Source organism: Microcaecilia unicolor, chromosome 9 (genome assembly GCF_901765095.1).
Source record: "Microcaecilia unicolor chromosome 9, aMicUni1.1, whole genome shotgun sequence".
NCBI lineage: Eukaryota > Metazoa > Chordata > Amphibia > Gymnophiona > Siphonopidae > Microcaecilia > Microcaecilia unicolor.
Window position 1 is genome coordinate 33,109,032 of NC_044039.1, and position 17,857 is coordinate 33,126,888.

Below are 17,857 nucleotides of genomic sequence, written 5' to 3' on the forward strand. Positions count from 1 at the left end.
ATTTTAATGATTAAATATACCTTTTTTGCTTTAGGCAGTGAAGTGCTTACCCCACCCAGAAGCCCACCACCACCAGCAAGTATTTGAGTACAAACACAAATCAATTTAATACATGACACATTAAATTTTTTTTTACTACATATGTATTTATTACCTGGCTCCCGTAGCTGTGTGGGGCCGCGGGGGAGTGCTGCTGCTGCTGTGATTGATTGACTCCCCAAGAGAACTGACTGAAAATCATAGACCCAGCCGGCAGGACAGGGCACAGGGTGGACTTGGAGCCGCGACCGTGACCTTTCCCATGCGACGCTGCGTGTGGTGTGGCACCATCATGCTCTGTGCAACTGCCCACTGTGGGCCCTGACCAGGCTGGGGGGGGGGGAGAGATGGCAGTGTGGTCACGTGCATGGCGCTGGCGCGCGTACGTGGCGCTGGCCACAACTCCGCAAGACTTTTGTGCGAGATTACATGTGGTCTGGCTTCTAGCCAAGGAGGAGCTGCCAGTGAGTGCGACTGCTGAGAAAAACAGGCGGGAGGTGGCTGAGTGGGCCGACAGCAGATTGGGCAGAAATTAAGGCTATGGCTGTTCAGCTGCTGTAAAACTGGGTGGGCCTGAGCTGAGATCGGGTGGGCCTGGGTCCATAGCTACGCCCCTGCCCGCAACTGAAGGACACTGCCACAGAATTGGATTATGTGCGCTTGGCCCGCTGCTGGTCTGAGGACCTGGGTTGTGCAATGACAACCAATCTATGCAAAGCATTCATAAGAAATCTGTATTGGATGTGACTGTCTGTCCCACAGTGCGAGAGGCTGTACAGTTTTCTTTTAAGAATGTACATGTCACCAAAAAGAGCATCTCGAGTAATTGAATCCTGTGATGGATCCTGTCCCAAATGCAGGAGAGATTTGGCAACCCTGGGGCACATGTTTTGGCTGTGTCCCCATCCAACAATTCTGGGGGGGGGGGGGGGGGGGCATTCTATGCTCAATGGACCAACTATGGGGCTGTACTCTGGTGTATGACCCTTTGCTTCTCTTCAATAAATATAGTTACACAGCAGTCCCGCTGCAGGTTTCAAACAATTTGCGCAATTGGCCATCTTTTGCTCTCTACTATTCTAAGATCTTGAATATCAGGCCAGGGCCCCCCCCCCCCCCCCCCCCCCCGTCCTTTGGAGAGCACAATTAATCCAACAAATGAGATTGGACAGGTGTAGCATTCACTCTTTAGATAGCGTCCCGGTAACAAGATTCCGTGAGCAGTGGGAACCTCTATGGTTGACGTTGCCCTCTAGAGGGAGAAGTCATATTCTGAATTTCTGATGCAGCTTACTTGGGGTGGAGCAAGGGGGGATTAATGGGTGGGGGGGGGGGAGACGGGGGTGGTAGGGTGTCATCACGGACATTGAGATGGGTTCTCTCAGACCTTTGTTTTCTTCTTTACTTTCAACATACTAAGCTGTCGGTTTGAAATGGTATGTCGTTCCCACAGGATCCATCTCAGGAGATTATGGGAATAGGTTGTGGACCTTGTTGGGGATGTGTCGCACATCCAGCCTGTCCCAAGGCAGTAGGGAGGGTGGGGTTGGGGAGAGAAATGGTTCATGTATTGCTGGTTGACAAATATGCTATATTAACATTGCTTTTCTACGGTTTATATCATTGTACTGTTCTTGTGGTGTATCAGTTAAGTAATGTTGTCAATAAAAATGATTGAACATAAAATGTGTCTGAGTATGTGAATAGCTGCGGAGTTGATATCTATATGTCATAGAGGGAGTTTTTGAGAACACAGTCTGTTGGCTTGTCTTTCTACTTTGTATGACATACATTCCCTCAGTGATCACTGGGATTCTTTGCATGGTACAAGCAGTAGTAAAAGCTGCACAGAAAGGATGGGAAATTAATTCTCCACCTGGAGAGAAGAGGTGAAAGTAATGGAGCTTTTCACATACTGGGTCAGCACTGTAGAATGCTCTTCTACTTGATTTGAACATCTTAGTGAACATTGTAAAGCTCAGCTTTTTAATTGGTATGCATGTTATTTTTGATAATTTTACGTTGTTTTCTATTTTTTCTAATGTTTTTGTAAATCACTTTGCAAACCTTTTGGGGGAAAGTGGTGTAAGCGTGTTAAATAAATAAATCTGTACAAATTTATTAGAGCGTGACATCCCGTCAAAGTGGATCTAAGGAATGTAAAATACAGCAATAAAATATATTCTTTGTTTGCTTTTAGAGCTTTGCAGATCGAACCCTCAAAGGGTTTTCCTCTGTGATTCCCATTCTGGTTGCGCTGTCTTGCTTTGGAGCCTTAAATGGTGGAATCTTTGCATCTTCGAGGTTAGGAGAAAAATCCCATTATTCTATTAATAGACTTCTCATGCTAAAATCTGACACAGATCTTGCTCCATTTTTAGACTTGAATATTATTTGGCAGTGTCCCAGACGTGACCTCATGTTGAAACTATATAATATTTAGGGGCCCCGATAGGGATATTCAGGACTCATTAGCAGCTATTTCTTTCCTCTAAGGCAGTAAAATGGCTTATGCTTCTGCCCCCTCCTTGATGGAATCCAGATGATTGAATCACCTCCTGCATTAGGCAAAGTTGGAAATTATTTCAAAAATCGGTTTCAAAAGGACTGAATATATATATTTTTTTCTCCTATTTTTAGCAAAAAGAAAAGGACAACATTTAGGAATAATGTTACTGGAAAGTAAAGTTGGAAATGACTCTTCCCTTTCATCTAGCTTTTGTGGGGTTGACACATGGATGATGGTGCTCCTAGAAACAATAATTTCCTTTATTGAAGATGAAGTGGTGACTGTAGCCAGATGGTTCTCTTATGATTGGGATGTGCTACATTCTAGCTTTAGTTGTGTGTGGAGAACAAGAAAGTGATAGGAAAGTGTAAGTCTGATGTTGGAGCCAGGACCAGATTTTGGAAACCATAGGAGTGGACAACAGAAAGATGGCCAAAGTGCTATGGTGGTAGCCCTTTAAAGCAGCATTATTCCAAGTAGGGTCGTGAGGTAAATGGAATCAGACACCTCTTCCTTCTCCTCCATCGCTAACTCCAGACTCTGTTCCTTTTGTCTCACTGCACGTTATGCCTGGAATAGGCTTCCTGAGCCATTATGTCTAGCTCCATCCCTGGCCGCCTTCAAATCCGGGCTAAAGGCCTACCTGTTTGATGCTGCTTTTGACTCCTAACTTGTCACTTGCTCGTAACCTTTATCTTGTCTTCCTCTCTTCAATAGTCCCTTTCCCTATGTGTCCTTCTGTCTGTCCTACCCTTATCCTTATTGGTCCTGTCTGTCTGTCTGTCCTGATTTAGATTGTAAGCTCTTTTGAGCAGGGACTGTCTTTTCTTCATGTTCAATTGTAAAGCGCTGTGTACGACTGGTAGCGCTATAGAAGTGATTTATAGTAGTAGTAGTCTTCCACTCAGATATTAAGTCCCTTCAAATTTTGGTGCCCCAAACAGTTGCCTTTGTTGTCTAAAGCTTATTCCAGACCTGACTGGATCACTAGAGCTATCCGGTGCTGGGAAATGGCTTCTAACTTTCTTGAATGCATTCTACTCATTCCAACAGGATGCTGTTTGCAGCTTCGAGGGAGGGACAGTGGCCTTCACTCTTCTCCATGATCCATATCCAAAGACAAACCCCTCTCCCAGCTCTCATACTAATGGTAAGAAAAAGACTGCTCGAATCCTTACCTGCAGCCAGGGCACCTGGTATCTCATAATTCTATGGCTGCAGGAAAGGCCACAAAATCTGTCCCCCTCATCATGAAATTCCTCATTCTGTTTAGAAATGCCACAGGGGACTGGATGCCAGAGTGATTATGTGGGTGGTGATCCTTCTTTCTTTTCCTCCTCTCACCTTGTGCTGATCTCTGCTTGTTAAGATGAAAACAGCAGCAGTGTGGTACCTCAGGCCATGGCCACTTCCTCCTCCTCTGCTGCCTGGGGCCACTTTCATACTTTGAACCACATAATAGGATGATGTTCTGCACAGTACAAAGTAAGACGGTAGCCTAGGCAGCAGAAAAGGAAATGCAGACTTAGGTGCCAACCTGTCTAACAAGCCATGATGGGAGCATGAGTGAGGGGATGTGATGGAAAGGGACAAGAAATTTGTATTTATTTAATTTAGATCTTACTCACACCTTTTCAGTAGTAGCTCAAGGTGAGTTATATTCAGGTACTCTGGATAGTTCTCTGTCCCAGGACAGCTCACAATCTAAGTTTGTATCTGAGACAATGGAGGGTTAAGTGACTTGCCCAAGATCACAAGGAGCAGCAGTGGGATTTGAACTGGCCACCTCTGGATTGCAAGACCGGTGCTCTAACCACTAGGCCACTCCTCCACTCAGCAACATTCCATGTAGAATCACCAATAACAGCAACATTCCATGTAGAATGTTCAATATTTATTTAGAGTATGCTCACACCTTTTTCAGTAGTAGCTCAAGGTGAGTTACATTCAGGTACTCTGGATATTTCTCTGTCCCAGGAGGGCTCACAATCTGAGGCAATGGAGGGTTAAGTGACTTGCCCAAGATCACAAGGAGCAGCAGTGGGATTTGAACTGGCCACCTCTGGATTACAAGACTGGTACTCTAACCACTAAGCCACTCCTCCACTCCAGAATCTTGCTATTCTTTGAGGTTCTACATGGAATGTTGCTACTCTTTGAGATTCTGCATGGAATCTTGTCACTCTTTAAGATTCCAGAATCTTATTTATTTAGATTTTGCTCACACCTTTTTCAGTAGTAGCTCAAGGTGAGTTACATTCAGGTACACTGGATATTTCCCTGTTGAGCCCACAGTCTAAGTTTGTACCTGTGGCAATGGAGGGTTAAGTGACTTGCCCAAGATCACAAGGAGCAGCAGTGGGATTTGAACCAGCCACCCCTGGATGTCAAGCGTGGTGCTCTAACCACTAGATCACGAGGGGAGGGGATGGAAGGGGAGGGGAAACTGTTAAACATGCAGATGTTTGAAACTAACTTTGAAGCTGCTAATTTTCAGGCTTCAAATTCTGATGCTACACAGTGCCTGCCTGCCTGCCTAAGAAAGGTGCATGAAAGGATAGTAATGAGATTTGTCTTTTTAATATTGAACTTTATGGGCTAAAGTTACTGATGTAGAGCCATAAAAATGGGAAAAAAACGACTTCATTTTCTAGAAATGCATAAAACACAGAAGCACCAAGACAAGGATCTGGAAAGCCATAATAATTAGTAAATCAGTTTCCTTAGCTTGTGATATTTATTTATTTTTTTTATTTATTTATTGCATTTGTATCCCACATTATCCCACCTATTTGCAGGCTCAATGTGGCTTAACCTGTTATGGCGTAACCATTCCAGGATGTCAAATACAATGGGTAATGCAAAAAGATTATAGATAGGGAGAGAGATCTAAGCAGATAGTTATAGAAAGATGATTTTCTGAGCTAGGTAGTTTGGCGGAGTAGTAAAGTTAAGCTAAGGGTTCTCTTTGTAGGCTTTGTTGAAGAGATACATCTTCAGAGATTTACGGAAGTTCGATGTTTCGTTGATTGTTTTCAGGTCCGTTGGTTCACCTCGAAGGTTCATTTTACCCTTGGCAAAATGCTTAAATCAGCCTCAGAGCCTCCTGATTGGTTATGGGGGAGAAAACCTGTGTCTAGAAACAATTACCTAGCCAAAATACAGTTATAACTAAGGAGATCTTTTACTAAAGATTAGCACATGCTATCTGCAGCAGGACCCATAGGAATAAAATGAGTCCTGTAGCAGATAACCTGCAGTAAATCTTTAGTAAAAGACTCCCTAAATGGTGGAAGATTGAGCCTGGTAGTTCTGGATGTTATACCTTTTACTCAGATTTGAATTTGTTTGTTCCAGATGCCTCTAATCTTTTTGATGGTGTTTATGGGAGATATCTATGGGCTGCTGAACTTCTACAGTTTCTCCCGTTGGTTTTTTATGGGATTGGTAACCCTTGGGCTTGTTATCCATCGCTACCGCCACCCTGAACTACCCAGACCATTTAAGGTAACTCAGTAAGGACAGATGGACCTGCTAATTACAAAAGAACTGCCAAATAACTGAGTTTCTGCAGAGAAACATTGTAGCATTTGTACAGTGATGGGTCTAGACCAGAACGTACTTATCTATTTGTGGATGTGACCCTATGATTGCACCAAATAGAATCATGTGACCTTCCCAGAGGTGCAGAATAGTGATGTATCTATAGAGAGCCCACCCAGGTCGTGACCCAAATGTGGGTTTTATGACCTCATTTAGGGTTCTTCTGACTCACAGTTTGGGAAGCCTGGTCTAGGTCAATGGTTCTCAATCCAGTCCTTGGGAAACACCCAGTCAGTGGAAATTTCAGGACACCTACAATGAACCAAACATGAGATAGATTTGCTTGCAAGGCTCCATTAAATGAAAATCTATCTCATCTCTGCTCATTGTGAACATTATGAGAATTAGACTGGCTCATTATATACCAAGGGCTGGGTTGGGAACTACTGGTTTAGATCTAAGCACTTTAGCAGGGGAGGGGAAACTAAAAGAGGCCAAGTAGATGGGAGGGGGGGGGGGGGGATAGTCTGAAACAACATTTCTATATATGCTCGCCCCCAACATCACGACTCCCTGCCTTTTTCACATGCAGTGTAGAAGCAGCCCCTCCTCTGTCCTACAGGGTTCTTTACTATGGCAACCATCCTATATAATAAAACGCGCCTCCAACATTCTGAAGCTGACAGCATGGCTGAGGTATTCTTGCTCTCTGTATCCATCTCCTGAATTGACATCACGTACTTCCGGGTTCGTCACAAGCAGAAGTGACCAATCACACGAGGTTTCTCGGCTTCAGAATGTTGGCAGTGCATTCTATTAAATAGGATTGGTCAGTTCCTTGAAGCACAGCCAGAGCTCAGCGTCCTGAACAGTAACGCTCAGACACCAGAGAGAGAGGGGGGTATCTCTGTCACACACACACTCTCTCTCTCTCTCACACTCAATGTCTTTCTCTCTCACTCTCACACACTGTCTCACATTCACTCTCTATGTGTCACACAGTCACTCACATACTCTCTTGGTCTCATACACTCAGTCTCATAGTCTGTGTCTCACACACACTCTCTCTCTCTCGCACACACTGTATCTGTGTGAAACACACACTCTCTCTCTCTCTCTCACACTGTGTCTCACATACGCACTTGCACACACTCTCATTCTCACACACACACTCTCTCTCTCTCACAGGTACACTTGCACCCAGACTCTGTGTGAAAGAGAGAGATTGAGTCTGGGTGCGAGTGTGCCTGTGAGAGAGAAAGTGTGTGTGTGAGAATGAGAGTGTGTGCAAGTGCGTATGTGAAACACAGTGTGAGAGAGAGAGAGTGTGTGTTTCACACAGATACAGTGTGTGCGAGAGAGTGTGTGTGAGACAGACTCTCTGTGAGACTGAGTGTATGAGACCAAGAGACACTCGCACATTCACTCTCTCTCTCACACACAGTCACTCTCACATACACTCTCTCAAACATACACACTCCGAGGAAAACCTTGCTAGCGCCCATTTCATTTGTGTCAGAAACGGGCCTTTTTTACCAGTTTTACATATTATCACCTCAGTTTAGGTGCATCAGTGCTGGTGCCAAGATTCTGTTATAGAATACTAGCATAAGTGGGCATCAGAGAGCCCATGTTTAGGTGTACCTTCTTATGCCATGTCGATGACAGGCGTAAGTTGCTATACCTAAGTGCACCAAGTGATGTGTATAATTGATAGTTATCCTATAAACTACACACATAACTGGGAGACACACCCATGTGTATGCACCTTTTTAGTTAGGCACTTAGGTGCTACCTTATTGAATAGGTGTCTTTGATATGCATAAGAGGGGAGTACCTCTAGATGCCAATTTATACAATTGACTTCCATGTGAATATGAGGTGGAGTTTAGAAAGAATGTACAAATGGGAATTGAGATAGCCAGGTTCGGACATCTCGAGGTCTGGTAGTAATTTTAGAACAGGATCTGCTAATGTTGAGCATTGTGTGCTGTGAGTTTCATTACTCTTATTGGCATTTTGACGTTGACCACTATGTATATCTGTTTTGCTGGCTTATAAGGCTTTGCATGTCGAAACATGGCCCGTGTTGGGTTTGTTGTGTTAGCACCTCTTTTTAGAAGAATAGACTTTGATCTTCTTGGACATCGTGGTTGGCTTATTCCACTCCTATGCAGTTTGTGTGGTTTCCTGTGGAAATTTGTGTTCTTTGTTTTTGTTTCTTCTAAAATATATTAAGGAATGGACTTGTATGTACCAGTTACATGTGGTACATACAAATAAAATATCAACAGGGTCAACACAGCAACATAAATGTGTACATTGATGTTTCAGAACATACATGTCTATGCTTTTTGATGCTGTCACAGAGGCTGAAATCTTGTGTCTGCACTACCTTTGGGGGGGAGGGGGAGGAGCACTGAGGAATTAAGGGGAATATCACCTCTGATCCCTCCAGGGAAGAACAGCACAAAATGAACAGCTTTCTCTAACTTAGACATCCTCCAGAGCAGGTTTAAATCCCAACATAGATGCATATTCCCTTTCTGAAATAGGGAATTCACGTGTATCTCTGTGTTGTGCCCTGCCCTGGTCCCACCCAGACCATGCCCACTTGCCAAATTCACATATTCAGGTTTTGGGTGGCTTTCTAAAATTGGAATGTAGACATGCATGCATTATAAATGTATGTACACTGATTTCTGCATGTCCAAAACATGCAGTAGCCTAATGATTAGTGCAGCAACCTGAGAACCTGGGTTCAGTTCCCAGTGCAGCTGCTTGTGACTCTGGGCAAGTTACTTAATCCTCCATTGCCCTAGGTACAAAATAAGCACCTGTATATACTATGTAAACTGCTTTGATTGTATCCACAAGAAGGCAGTATATCAAATCCCATCTCCCTTCCTTTTTTTCTTTTTTTTAAATAGCACTTGGAAAATAAATCCCCATATCACATATGTGCTGCTTTCCCTGGGATAATATATATTTTATAAATGAATAATCAAAATTACTGCATCTTAATGAAGTATCTGAGCACCACTTGGTACTGGCTATTGAGTTTCCCTTAACGAAGGCGGGCTTCTGCTATAATTCAGGACATTTCAAGGATAACAGTCTTATAATATGACCAGAAAGCCAACTAAGTACAGTGTATTTCTATCCTATGGTTCCCTTCTCTTTGTGAATTACTGAGCTCTGCAGGGCTAATGTAGTTTGGAACACGAAACAAATAATAGACAGTGACACTACTTTTAGTGAAACGAGGAACCTGAGACGATTTGACAGCATAACATTACAATTGGTGGTGCATCTACTGTCTAGCTTTCATTTTACTAGATGTGTGACCTAGCGTTCATTCTATTGACTCCTGCTATTCTCTGATTTTTGTTCCTCCAGGTGCCCCTGTTTATCCCTTGTGTGTTCAGCGCAATGTGTATTTTCATTGTGACAATGTCTCTATACAGTGATCCTGTGAACACGGGCATTGGCTGTGCCATCACCCTCACTGGTCTACCAGTTTACTATCTGCTGGTCCACAAGTCCCGACGGTCAGGCAGCTGCACTGGCATGTTCAGTAAGTAAAAGGGTAGGGAAAGGGCAAGGATGAATGACAGGCATTTCTCCAGCATCTCACTTTAGCTTGAGCAGAGGACAGTAGCAAGAGTGGAGGAGTACCCTAATGGTTAATGCAGTGGCTTAAGAACCAGGGGAACTGGGTTCAATTCCTGCTGCAGCTCCCTGTGACTTGGGGCAAGTCACTTAACCTTCCAGTGCCCCAGGTACAAAATAAGTTTCTGTATATAATATGTAAACCACTTTTGAGTGTAACCACAGAAAGACAGTATATCAAATCCCATTCCCTTTATCCATGACTTATCCAAGTAATGCACAATCCCCTTCATTCTATATCTTGGCACCTAAATTTAAGTGCACACTTGCCTGCGTAAGTGCTAGGTGCACACTCAGTGCTATTCTATAAATGGCACGTGTGGAAATTGGTGCATTCTATAACCATGCGTGTAACTTAATTAGTTAACTAGCTAATCAGCACTGCCAATTGGATGTTAACAAGTAATTATGAGCACTAATTGGCAATAAGATTTACGTGCATAACTCAAGTGTATTCTGTAAGGTGGTGCACGTAAATTCTAAGTTGCATAGTTGAAAAGGGGGTTCATGGCCATGGGCGGGGCATGGGCATTTCTAAAATCTATGCACATTATTATAAAATACACCTGCTCTACATCTAATTTAGAAGTTGGGATTTTGGCTAAATTGATGTGACCAAATTTAGTCACTTGGAGAGTCGCTCGGCGTATTCTATATACTAGTGTACTTTAGAGAATATGCCTAGGTGTATTTTTTTCCGCTCAGATTTTTCAGGTGCCATATGTAGAATCTAGCCCTTAAGTGCAGTGGTTCCCAAACCTCCTCCTAGAGGCACCCTAACCAGTCAGGTTTTCAGGATATCCACAATGAATATTAATGAGAGAGATTTGCATGCACTGCCTCCACTGCATGCAAATCTCTCTCTTGAATATTCATTGTGGATATCCTGAAAACCTGACTGGCTGGGGAGCCTCCAGGATCAGGTTTTGGAACCACTGTCTTAGTGTATAAATTCACAGGGGAGGAGCATGGGAAGGACATGAGCAGAACAACATTTATATTATTCTGTAAGTTACGTTCTAAAGTGCCATATTAGGTACATGAATTTATACCTGCTATTGACATGGTGAAAGTGAGCATGTGTAAATGTGGGCAGGGAGATGTCAACTTATGCTAGTATTCTACGATAGACTCTTGGCCCCCAGATGCTTTTATAGAATTCGCATTCAGCGTGCCTCTAGGTGCCTAACTTGTGATGCCCAGTTATAAAATTGTTCCCTAACAGGCTTATTTTCGAAAGAGAAGGGCACCCATCTTTCGACACAAATCGGAAGATGGGCATCCTTCTCCAAGGGTTGCCCAAATCAGCATAATCGAAAGCCGATTTTGGGCGTCCTCAACTGCTTTCTGTCACGGGGATGACCAAAGTTCACAGGGGCGTGTTGGAAGCATAGCGAAGACGGGACTGGGGAGTGCTTAGCACATGAGCATCCTCGGCTGATAATGGAAAAAAGAAGGGCGTACCTGATGAGCACTTGGGTGACTTTACTTGGTCCATTTTTTGTTATGACCAAGCCTCAAAAAGGTGCCTGAACTGACCAGATGACCACTGGAGGGAATCAGGGATGACCTCCCCTTACTCCCCCAGTGGTCACTAACCCCCACCCACCCTAAAAAAAACCCAAACTTTAAAAATATTTTTTGTCAGCCTCAAATGTCATACCCAGCTGACAGCAGTATGCAGGTCCCTGGAGCAGTTTAAGTGGGTGCAGTGCACTTTAGGCAGACGGACCCAGGCCCATCCTCCCGTTACACTTGTGGTGGTAAATGTGAGCCCTTCAAAACCCACCAGAAACCCACTGTACCTACATGTAGGTGCCCCCCTTCACCCCTTAGGGCTATGGTAGTGGTGTACAGTTGTGGGTAGTGGGTTTTGGGGGGCTCAGCACTGAAGGTAAGGGAGCTATGCACCTGGGAACAATTTCTGAAGTCCATTGCAGTGCCCCCTAGGGTGCCCGGTTGGTATTCTGGCATGTCAGGGGAACCAGTGCACTACGAATGCTGGCTCCTCCCACGACCAAATGGCTTGGATTTGGACATTTCTGAGATGGGCGTCCTCGGTTTCCATTATCGCCGAAAATCGGGTACAACCATCTCTAAGGATGACCATCTCTAAGGTTGACCTAAATGTTGAGATTTGGGTGTCCCCGACCGTATTATCAAAACAAAAGATGGCCGCCCATCTTGTTTCGATAATACGGGTTTCCCCGCCTCTTCGCTGGGACATCCTGCGAGGACGTCCTCAGGAAAACTTGGGTGCCCCGTTCGATTATGCCCATCCACATATTTTATTTTGGATGAAGTGAGGATTTTTTAACCACCTGATTTCTCAGCTAATGTTCACAGTCTCCAGCTCCTCACTTTACCCTTATGTAGCAGTCAATTGTTCTTATAAGCCATTTAGGTATATTAACATTTTAGTTTTACAGGGCTGTAAACCATAGGTTGTTTGCTTTGGTTGCTTGTGGGTAGATAGAATGCTGAACAAACACACCAGTGGGTCACATCTAATAACTGACATATGAAGGCAAACTGCACTCGATATGCTGCTCAAAAGTTCCACATCTCCTCCCATTCTTTCAATGACAGATGTCAAATTAAACAATGAAATAAATGACTCTTGAATTTCATTAACTACCAAGTGCACACTATTTAAATATATATATTTTATTGGGTGCTCATTCAGGTGCAATTTAGGTACCCAGGTAACGTAGGGTGACAGCCTATCCTGCATCAGTGGTCAGCGAATCTGAGTTTAAAAAAGGTTTGGACAAGTTCCTGGAGGAAAAGTCCATAGTTTGATATTTAGACATGGGGAAAGCTACTTCTTGTCCCTGGGACTAGTAACATGAATCTTGCCACTCTTTGGGGTTCTAGCATCTTGCTATTGTTTTTGGGATTCTGGGATCTTTCTACTCTTTGGGGTTCTGTCTGGGCTAGATGGACCATTGGTCTGACACAGTACAGCTATTCCTATGTTCTTATATGGGCACTTGGGTGCCTAAATATCCTTACTGAATACTAATGCACATTTGATACCCAATATTAGTGTCCCCCTGCCGTAGAGCTAGCATAAATGGGGGCATCTCACTATAGCAGCTATGCAGGTAATGTACAGTAGTCTAAAGTTGCCCACCTAAGTGACTGCCTATGGCCTGCCCATGCTCCAGCCATGTGAAGCCCCCCCCCCCCCCCTTATAAATATGTGGTATGACATTTGAGTGTTTATTTGTAGAATACCACTTAGGTGCTAAAATAACATTTCCACAATTGTAAACTTAGGCACCAAAATAGCGCTTTCGACATGGTGGATCATGAACTCCTGCTCCATCTACTGGACTCTTTTGGTATAGGAGGGCCAGTTTTGCATTGGTTCAAGGGTTTCTTGACTTCAAGGTCCTACCAGGTCATGGTGAACTCCTACACTTCTGAACCGTGGAATGCTTCCTGTGGGGTCCCTCAGGGCTCTCCCCTTTCACCTACCCTATTTAATATTATGATGATGCCTTTAGCCACAGCACTTGCAAACCTGGACCTCAACCCTTTCATCTATGCGGATGATATTACAGTCTACATCCCTTTTCACTCCACAGTATCAGAAGTTGCCAACCTCATAGATGCCTGTTTCTCCACTTTAGAACATTGGGCCAGGGTGTTCCGCTTCAGGCTAAACAGGGAAAAAACTCATTGTCTCATCCTCTCGTCCACGCACGCTCATGTATCTGACACAATGCTTCCAGTTCTGGGCTCTGCCCTCCCGATTGCCAACAGCCTGCGACTTTTAGGAGTGCATCTGGACTCACATCTCCAGCTGGTTGATCATGTACACTTGGTCTCCAAAAAAATGTTCCAGGCCATGTGGAGGCTTCGGCGCATCAGATACCTCCTTCCCAGAGACTTGTTTCGTACCCTTGTCCACTGGCTTGTCCTATCCCATCTGGATTATTGTAGTGGTATTTATGTGGGTTGCCAGGCCTCCTTATTGAAAACGTTCCAAACGGCTCAGAACACTGCAGCGAGGCTCATCCTTAGAGAAAGGCGTTTTGCACACGCCGAACCCCTGCGCTTTAAACTTCATTGGCTGCCTGTACAGGAGCACATTGCTTTTAAGATCTGCTCCCTAACACATAAAATCATCTATGGGGCTGCCCCGGATTACATGCTCCCCTTGATCGACCTTCCGCCTAGAAATGCCAACCCTGCTGCTTGGTCCTATCTCCACCTCCATTTTCCGAATTGTAAGGGTGTCAAGTACAAGAAAATCTTCGCCTCGTCCTTCCGTTATTGGAGTCCCAAACACTGGAACACGTTACCTCGTCACCTTAAAGCTCAAGTGGACCATGCCCTTTTTAAGAAGTTGTTAAAGACATTCCTCTTTGCTAAGACTTACCCCTCAACTTACCATGTTGATTGATGCATCCCTTGTCCCTTACCCTGCCTAGTTCACGCTGTTAGTTTCTCCCCTCCTATTTGCTTCTTTTATGCTTGCCTAAGCTTTTAAGTTTGTACTCTTATTTAATTCTCTGTAAACCACATTGCACCTGCATGAGTGGGAAAATGTGGGATATAAGTAACAAATAAATAAAATAAATAAATAAATAAATAAAATGTCATTATCTTGTATATTTAATATATGCTATATTATGGAGCTCATTTTCAAAAGAGAAAATGCCCCCAAAATGGCATAAATCTGCATTTGGATGTTTTTCTCACAAAAATGTCCAAATTGGTATTTTCAAAACCAATTTTTAGACGTTTTTCTATGAAGTCCATCAGAAGTGCATTCAGATCATAAGGGGGCATGTCAGGGGTGTGATAAGGGCTGGATCTGGGCATATATACTGCAAGAAGCAAAATAACCAGAAATAAGAAACATATATTTGGAAGGTCTTAGAGTACAATGAATTGAAGAAAAAGGTTTTGATTTTCTCGCTGAGATAATATAGCAGATTTATTCCATATCAGAAACAATAATATAATGCTATGTTTATGTATTTTTTAAATGCATTTTCTAGATTCCATCACAGAGAAGCTGCAAGTACTGATGCAGGTAATCCCTCAGGAGATCCGAACCTACTAAAAGAACACCATACAACCCATCTTACATACATAAGAGGCACTTTGTATTCATGTAAATTTTTAATTGCTAATAGCTATATATATTTAGTTTTTATGTTAAGTTGGCAACTAACTGGACCATATGGCAATCATGAAATAAAAAATAAAACCTATAATGATATTATACCTCTAGAGTGCATTAAACCACCTTATAAAAATCACCCATGAGAAAGCTAAACCAGAGACTCAAGTTAGCCAGGTATTTATGCTGTATATAAGCAAGTGAACAACAACAGCGAAGATGACACACAAAAAATAAGAAAAAAAAGAGAAAAAGAAAAAAAGAAGAAAAAAACAAAAAATGTGAAAAAACAAGACGACACTTCAAATAAAATTTTTTTTTTTAATATCGTAGAATTTTATTGAAAGGTGATATGACTCGACACAGCTGTGTTTCGGCCCAACTGGCCTGCGTCAGAAGACTTTACACCATATATGTATTTTCTTGTCTTTTTGAACCTTAATATGCAGAATATTCTGGAAACCAGAACTTTATTTGAGCAACGGAGTCTTAATAGACTCTGTAGGTACCGACTTTGAACGGTCTCCGTATTGAACTACTAAACTCAAAAGATCCGGAGCTATCTGTAGCTGTGTCTCTCACTCAAGAAAATACATATATGGTGTAAAGACTCCTGAAGCAGGCCAGTTGGGCCGAAACACAGCCGTGTTGAGTCATATCACCTTTCAATAAAATTCTACGATATTTAAAAAACACATTTTTTATTTGAAGTGTCGTCTTGTTTTTTCACATTTTTTGTTTTTTTCTTCTTTTTTCTTTTTCTCTTTTTTTTCTTATTTTTTGTGTGTCATCTTCGCTGTTGTTGTTCAATTGTTTGATTTTCTGCGAGGATCAGTTTCTTCTGTTTTATTGGATATGTATATAAGCAAGTACCATTAAAAAACAGCAGATTTGTAGGATGCTAAAGCAATTTTAGAACCTCACACATTTAAACTAGATCTTACCAGGCCAATAATGAAACCCTATAGGCAGTGCTTCCTAAATATTTCTTCTATGCAACCCCATCTCAGCAATCAGGAAATTCCTGTGACTCCAGCCTCTATCTCAATGCTTGCAGTGGGCTTCCTTTCTGATGATTATAACTCCCAAATTTGTATTTTGCTACTCCATTTATTTATTTTAAAAGTTTTTAGACTGCCTATACAGAACCTGTTCAGTGCTGTTTCTAAACATACATCCTATATAATAATTCTCACCTCCAACGTTCTGACCTGCCTGGGACCGTGGCTCCCTCGGAGTTGGTCAGGAAGGCTCCGTAGATCAGACTGACGTCACTGGCCGCATTATGACGTGACCCTAGCAGACCAACTCCGAGGGAGCCACAGTCCCAGCTAAGAAAGCACGTTGGAGGTGAGAATTACTGGTAGTGCTGCTGAAGGAGCTCCGTCGACGATAATGGTGCCGCAAACACCCCCCTCCCCCCTTCTGTTGTTTCAGGACCCCCCTCCCACTCCACCCCTCTCTGGCCCTCCCCTTCGTAAGAGCTGTGTGCTTAAAAGTTTTTACCTCCTGCACGCAGGGACGCCGCTTCCGTCAGCCTTTTCTTTTGCTTCTGTTTTAGCTATTCCTGTAGTCCCGCCCTCGAGGGCGGGACTACAGGAACAGCTGAAACACAAGGTGAGGTGAGGTGAGGGGGCACATTTTAGCTCCCACCTGGCGGCGCCGAGCCCCCCCCCGCCATTGCCGACCCTCCCTGCCACCACCAACTTTGACCCCCCCCCCCCGCTGACGACCCTCTCGACCCCCCCTCCTGCCGCCAACCCTCTCCTGCCGCCGCCTACCTTTGCTGGCGGGGGATCCCTAACCCCCGCCAGCCGAGGTCTTCTTCCTTCGTTCTGTTTCTGAGTCTGACGTCCAGCAGTTAACTACCCAAATTTATTTATGAACATTTATACCCGGCGACGGCGAGTTGGCGGCGGGAGGGGGGTCGAGAGGGTCGTTGGCAGGGGGGGGGGTCAAAGTTGGTGGCGGCAGCGGCGGCGGCAATGGCGGGGGGGGGGGGTGGTTGGTTGTGCCAGGGGGGGGCTAAAATGTTCCCCCCTCATCTCGGGCTCTGGACCCCCTCTTGCCGGTCTGGCTACGCCTCTGTTAGAAATTAACACAGTTACCCCTCTGGAAGTGTTCCAAATGCTGAATATAATAATTTAAACCTCTCTGTTCCATCATTTATATGTTCAAAGAAACACTTTACAGATTCATTTCCATATCAGGCCTCTCAAAATTACCAGTTTTGGTGAAATCTCAATCATGTTGTTATTTGGGTTTTTTTTTGTAAAGTTTTTAAAATGGAGTTATTTAGAACATTTTTAGACAGCGATTTGATGCTGATATTTTATGTTAATTTTGCGGAATCTTACAATTGTGAGCTCCCAGTCTTATTGACTGGTTAAGTTGAATTGTGATCCACTCCGAACCTATAATAGGTGTTGAGAGGAATATAACATAAGATTAACATTAACCACATACAATCAGTTTCTACCATTTACCAAGATTGGATGCAATTTTACTCAAAGTCAAAGTTCCAGGTAAATAATAGACTACAAATGTGCTATTGCACCATGTCCCTTTCAAACAAAGTAGTTGTTTTGTCTGAAATGAAAATAAATATCATGCTGATTGTGCTATCTGTGTCACTTTGAAAAAGTCTGAAGAACATTCATAATGCAGTCTCTTGGGATCTTTCCACATACTTGTGACTTGGATTCAGGGGTGTGCTGGTAAATTTTTAACAACAGGCTCTTTCTCCGGACGGGGTGGCCCGGGCAGGGGGGGGGGGGGGGGGAAGCAACACTTGCCTCTCTCTCCTTCCTCCCTTAGTGCGGGCACGCTAGGCATACCTTTGCTGGCAGCCAGTAAATGGACTGCCACCACTCCTAACGTCTTGCTCTGAGCAACATGCTGGAACTTCTCTCACATGCTCGACAGCTGCTACCCAGAGCTGGAAACAAGGAGCA

The 17,857-nt window shown here is 43.7% G+C and overlaps 1 protein-coding gene across 2 annotated transcripts in view; it reads left to right on the forward strand.

Annotated features, from left to right (window-relative positions):
- LOC115477957 (cystine/glutamate transporter-like) overlaps nt 1-15,113 on the forward strand; it is a 58,538-nt gene extending 43,425 nt beyond the window's left edge. For both annotated transcript variants that reach the window (XM_030215116.1, XM_030215117.1), the window contains exons 9-13: nt 2,240-2,343; nt 3,602-3,698; nt 5,906-6,055; nt 9,491-9,668; nt 14,779-15,113. In XM_030215116.1, coding sequence (XP_030070976.1) covers nt 2,240-2,343; nt 3,602-3,698; nt 5,906-6,055; nt 9,491-9,668; nt 14,779-14,843 — 594 coding nt within the window. In that variant the 3' untranslated portion in view covers nt 14,844-15,113. The remainder of the gene's footprint in view (nt 1-2,239; nt 2,344-3,601; nt 3,699-5,905; nt 6,056-9,490; nt 9,669-14,778) is intronic.
- The last annotated feature ends 2,744 nt before the right edge of the window (nt 15,114-17,857 follow it).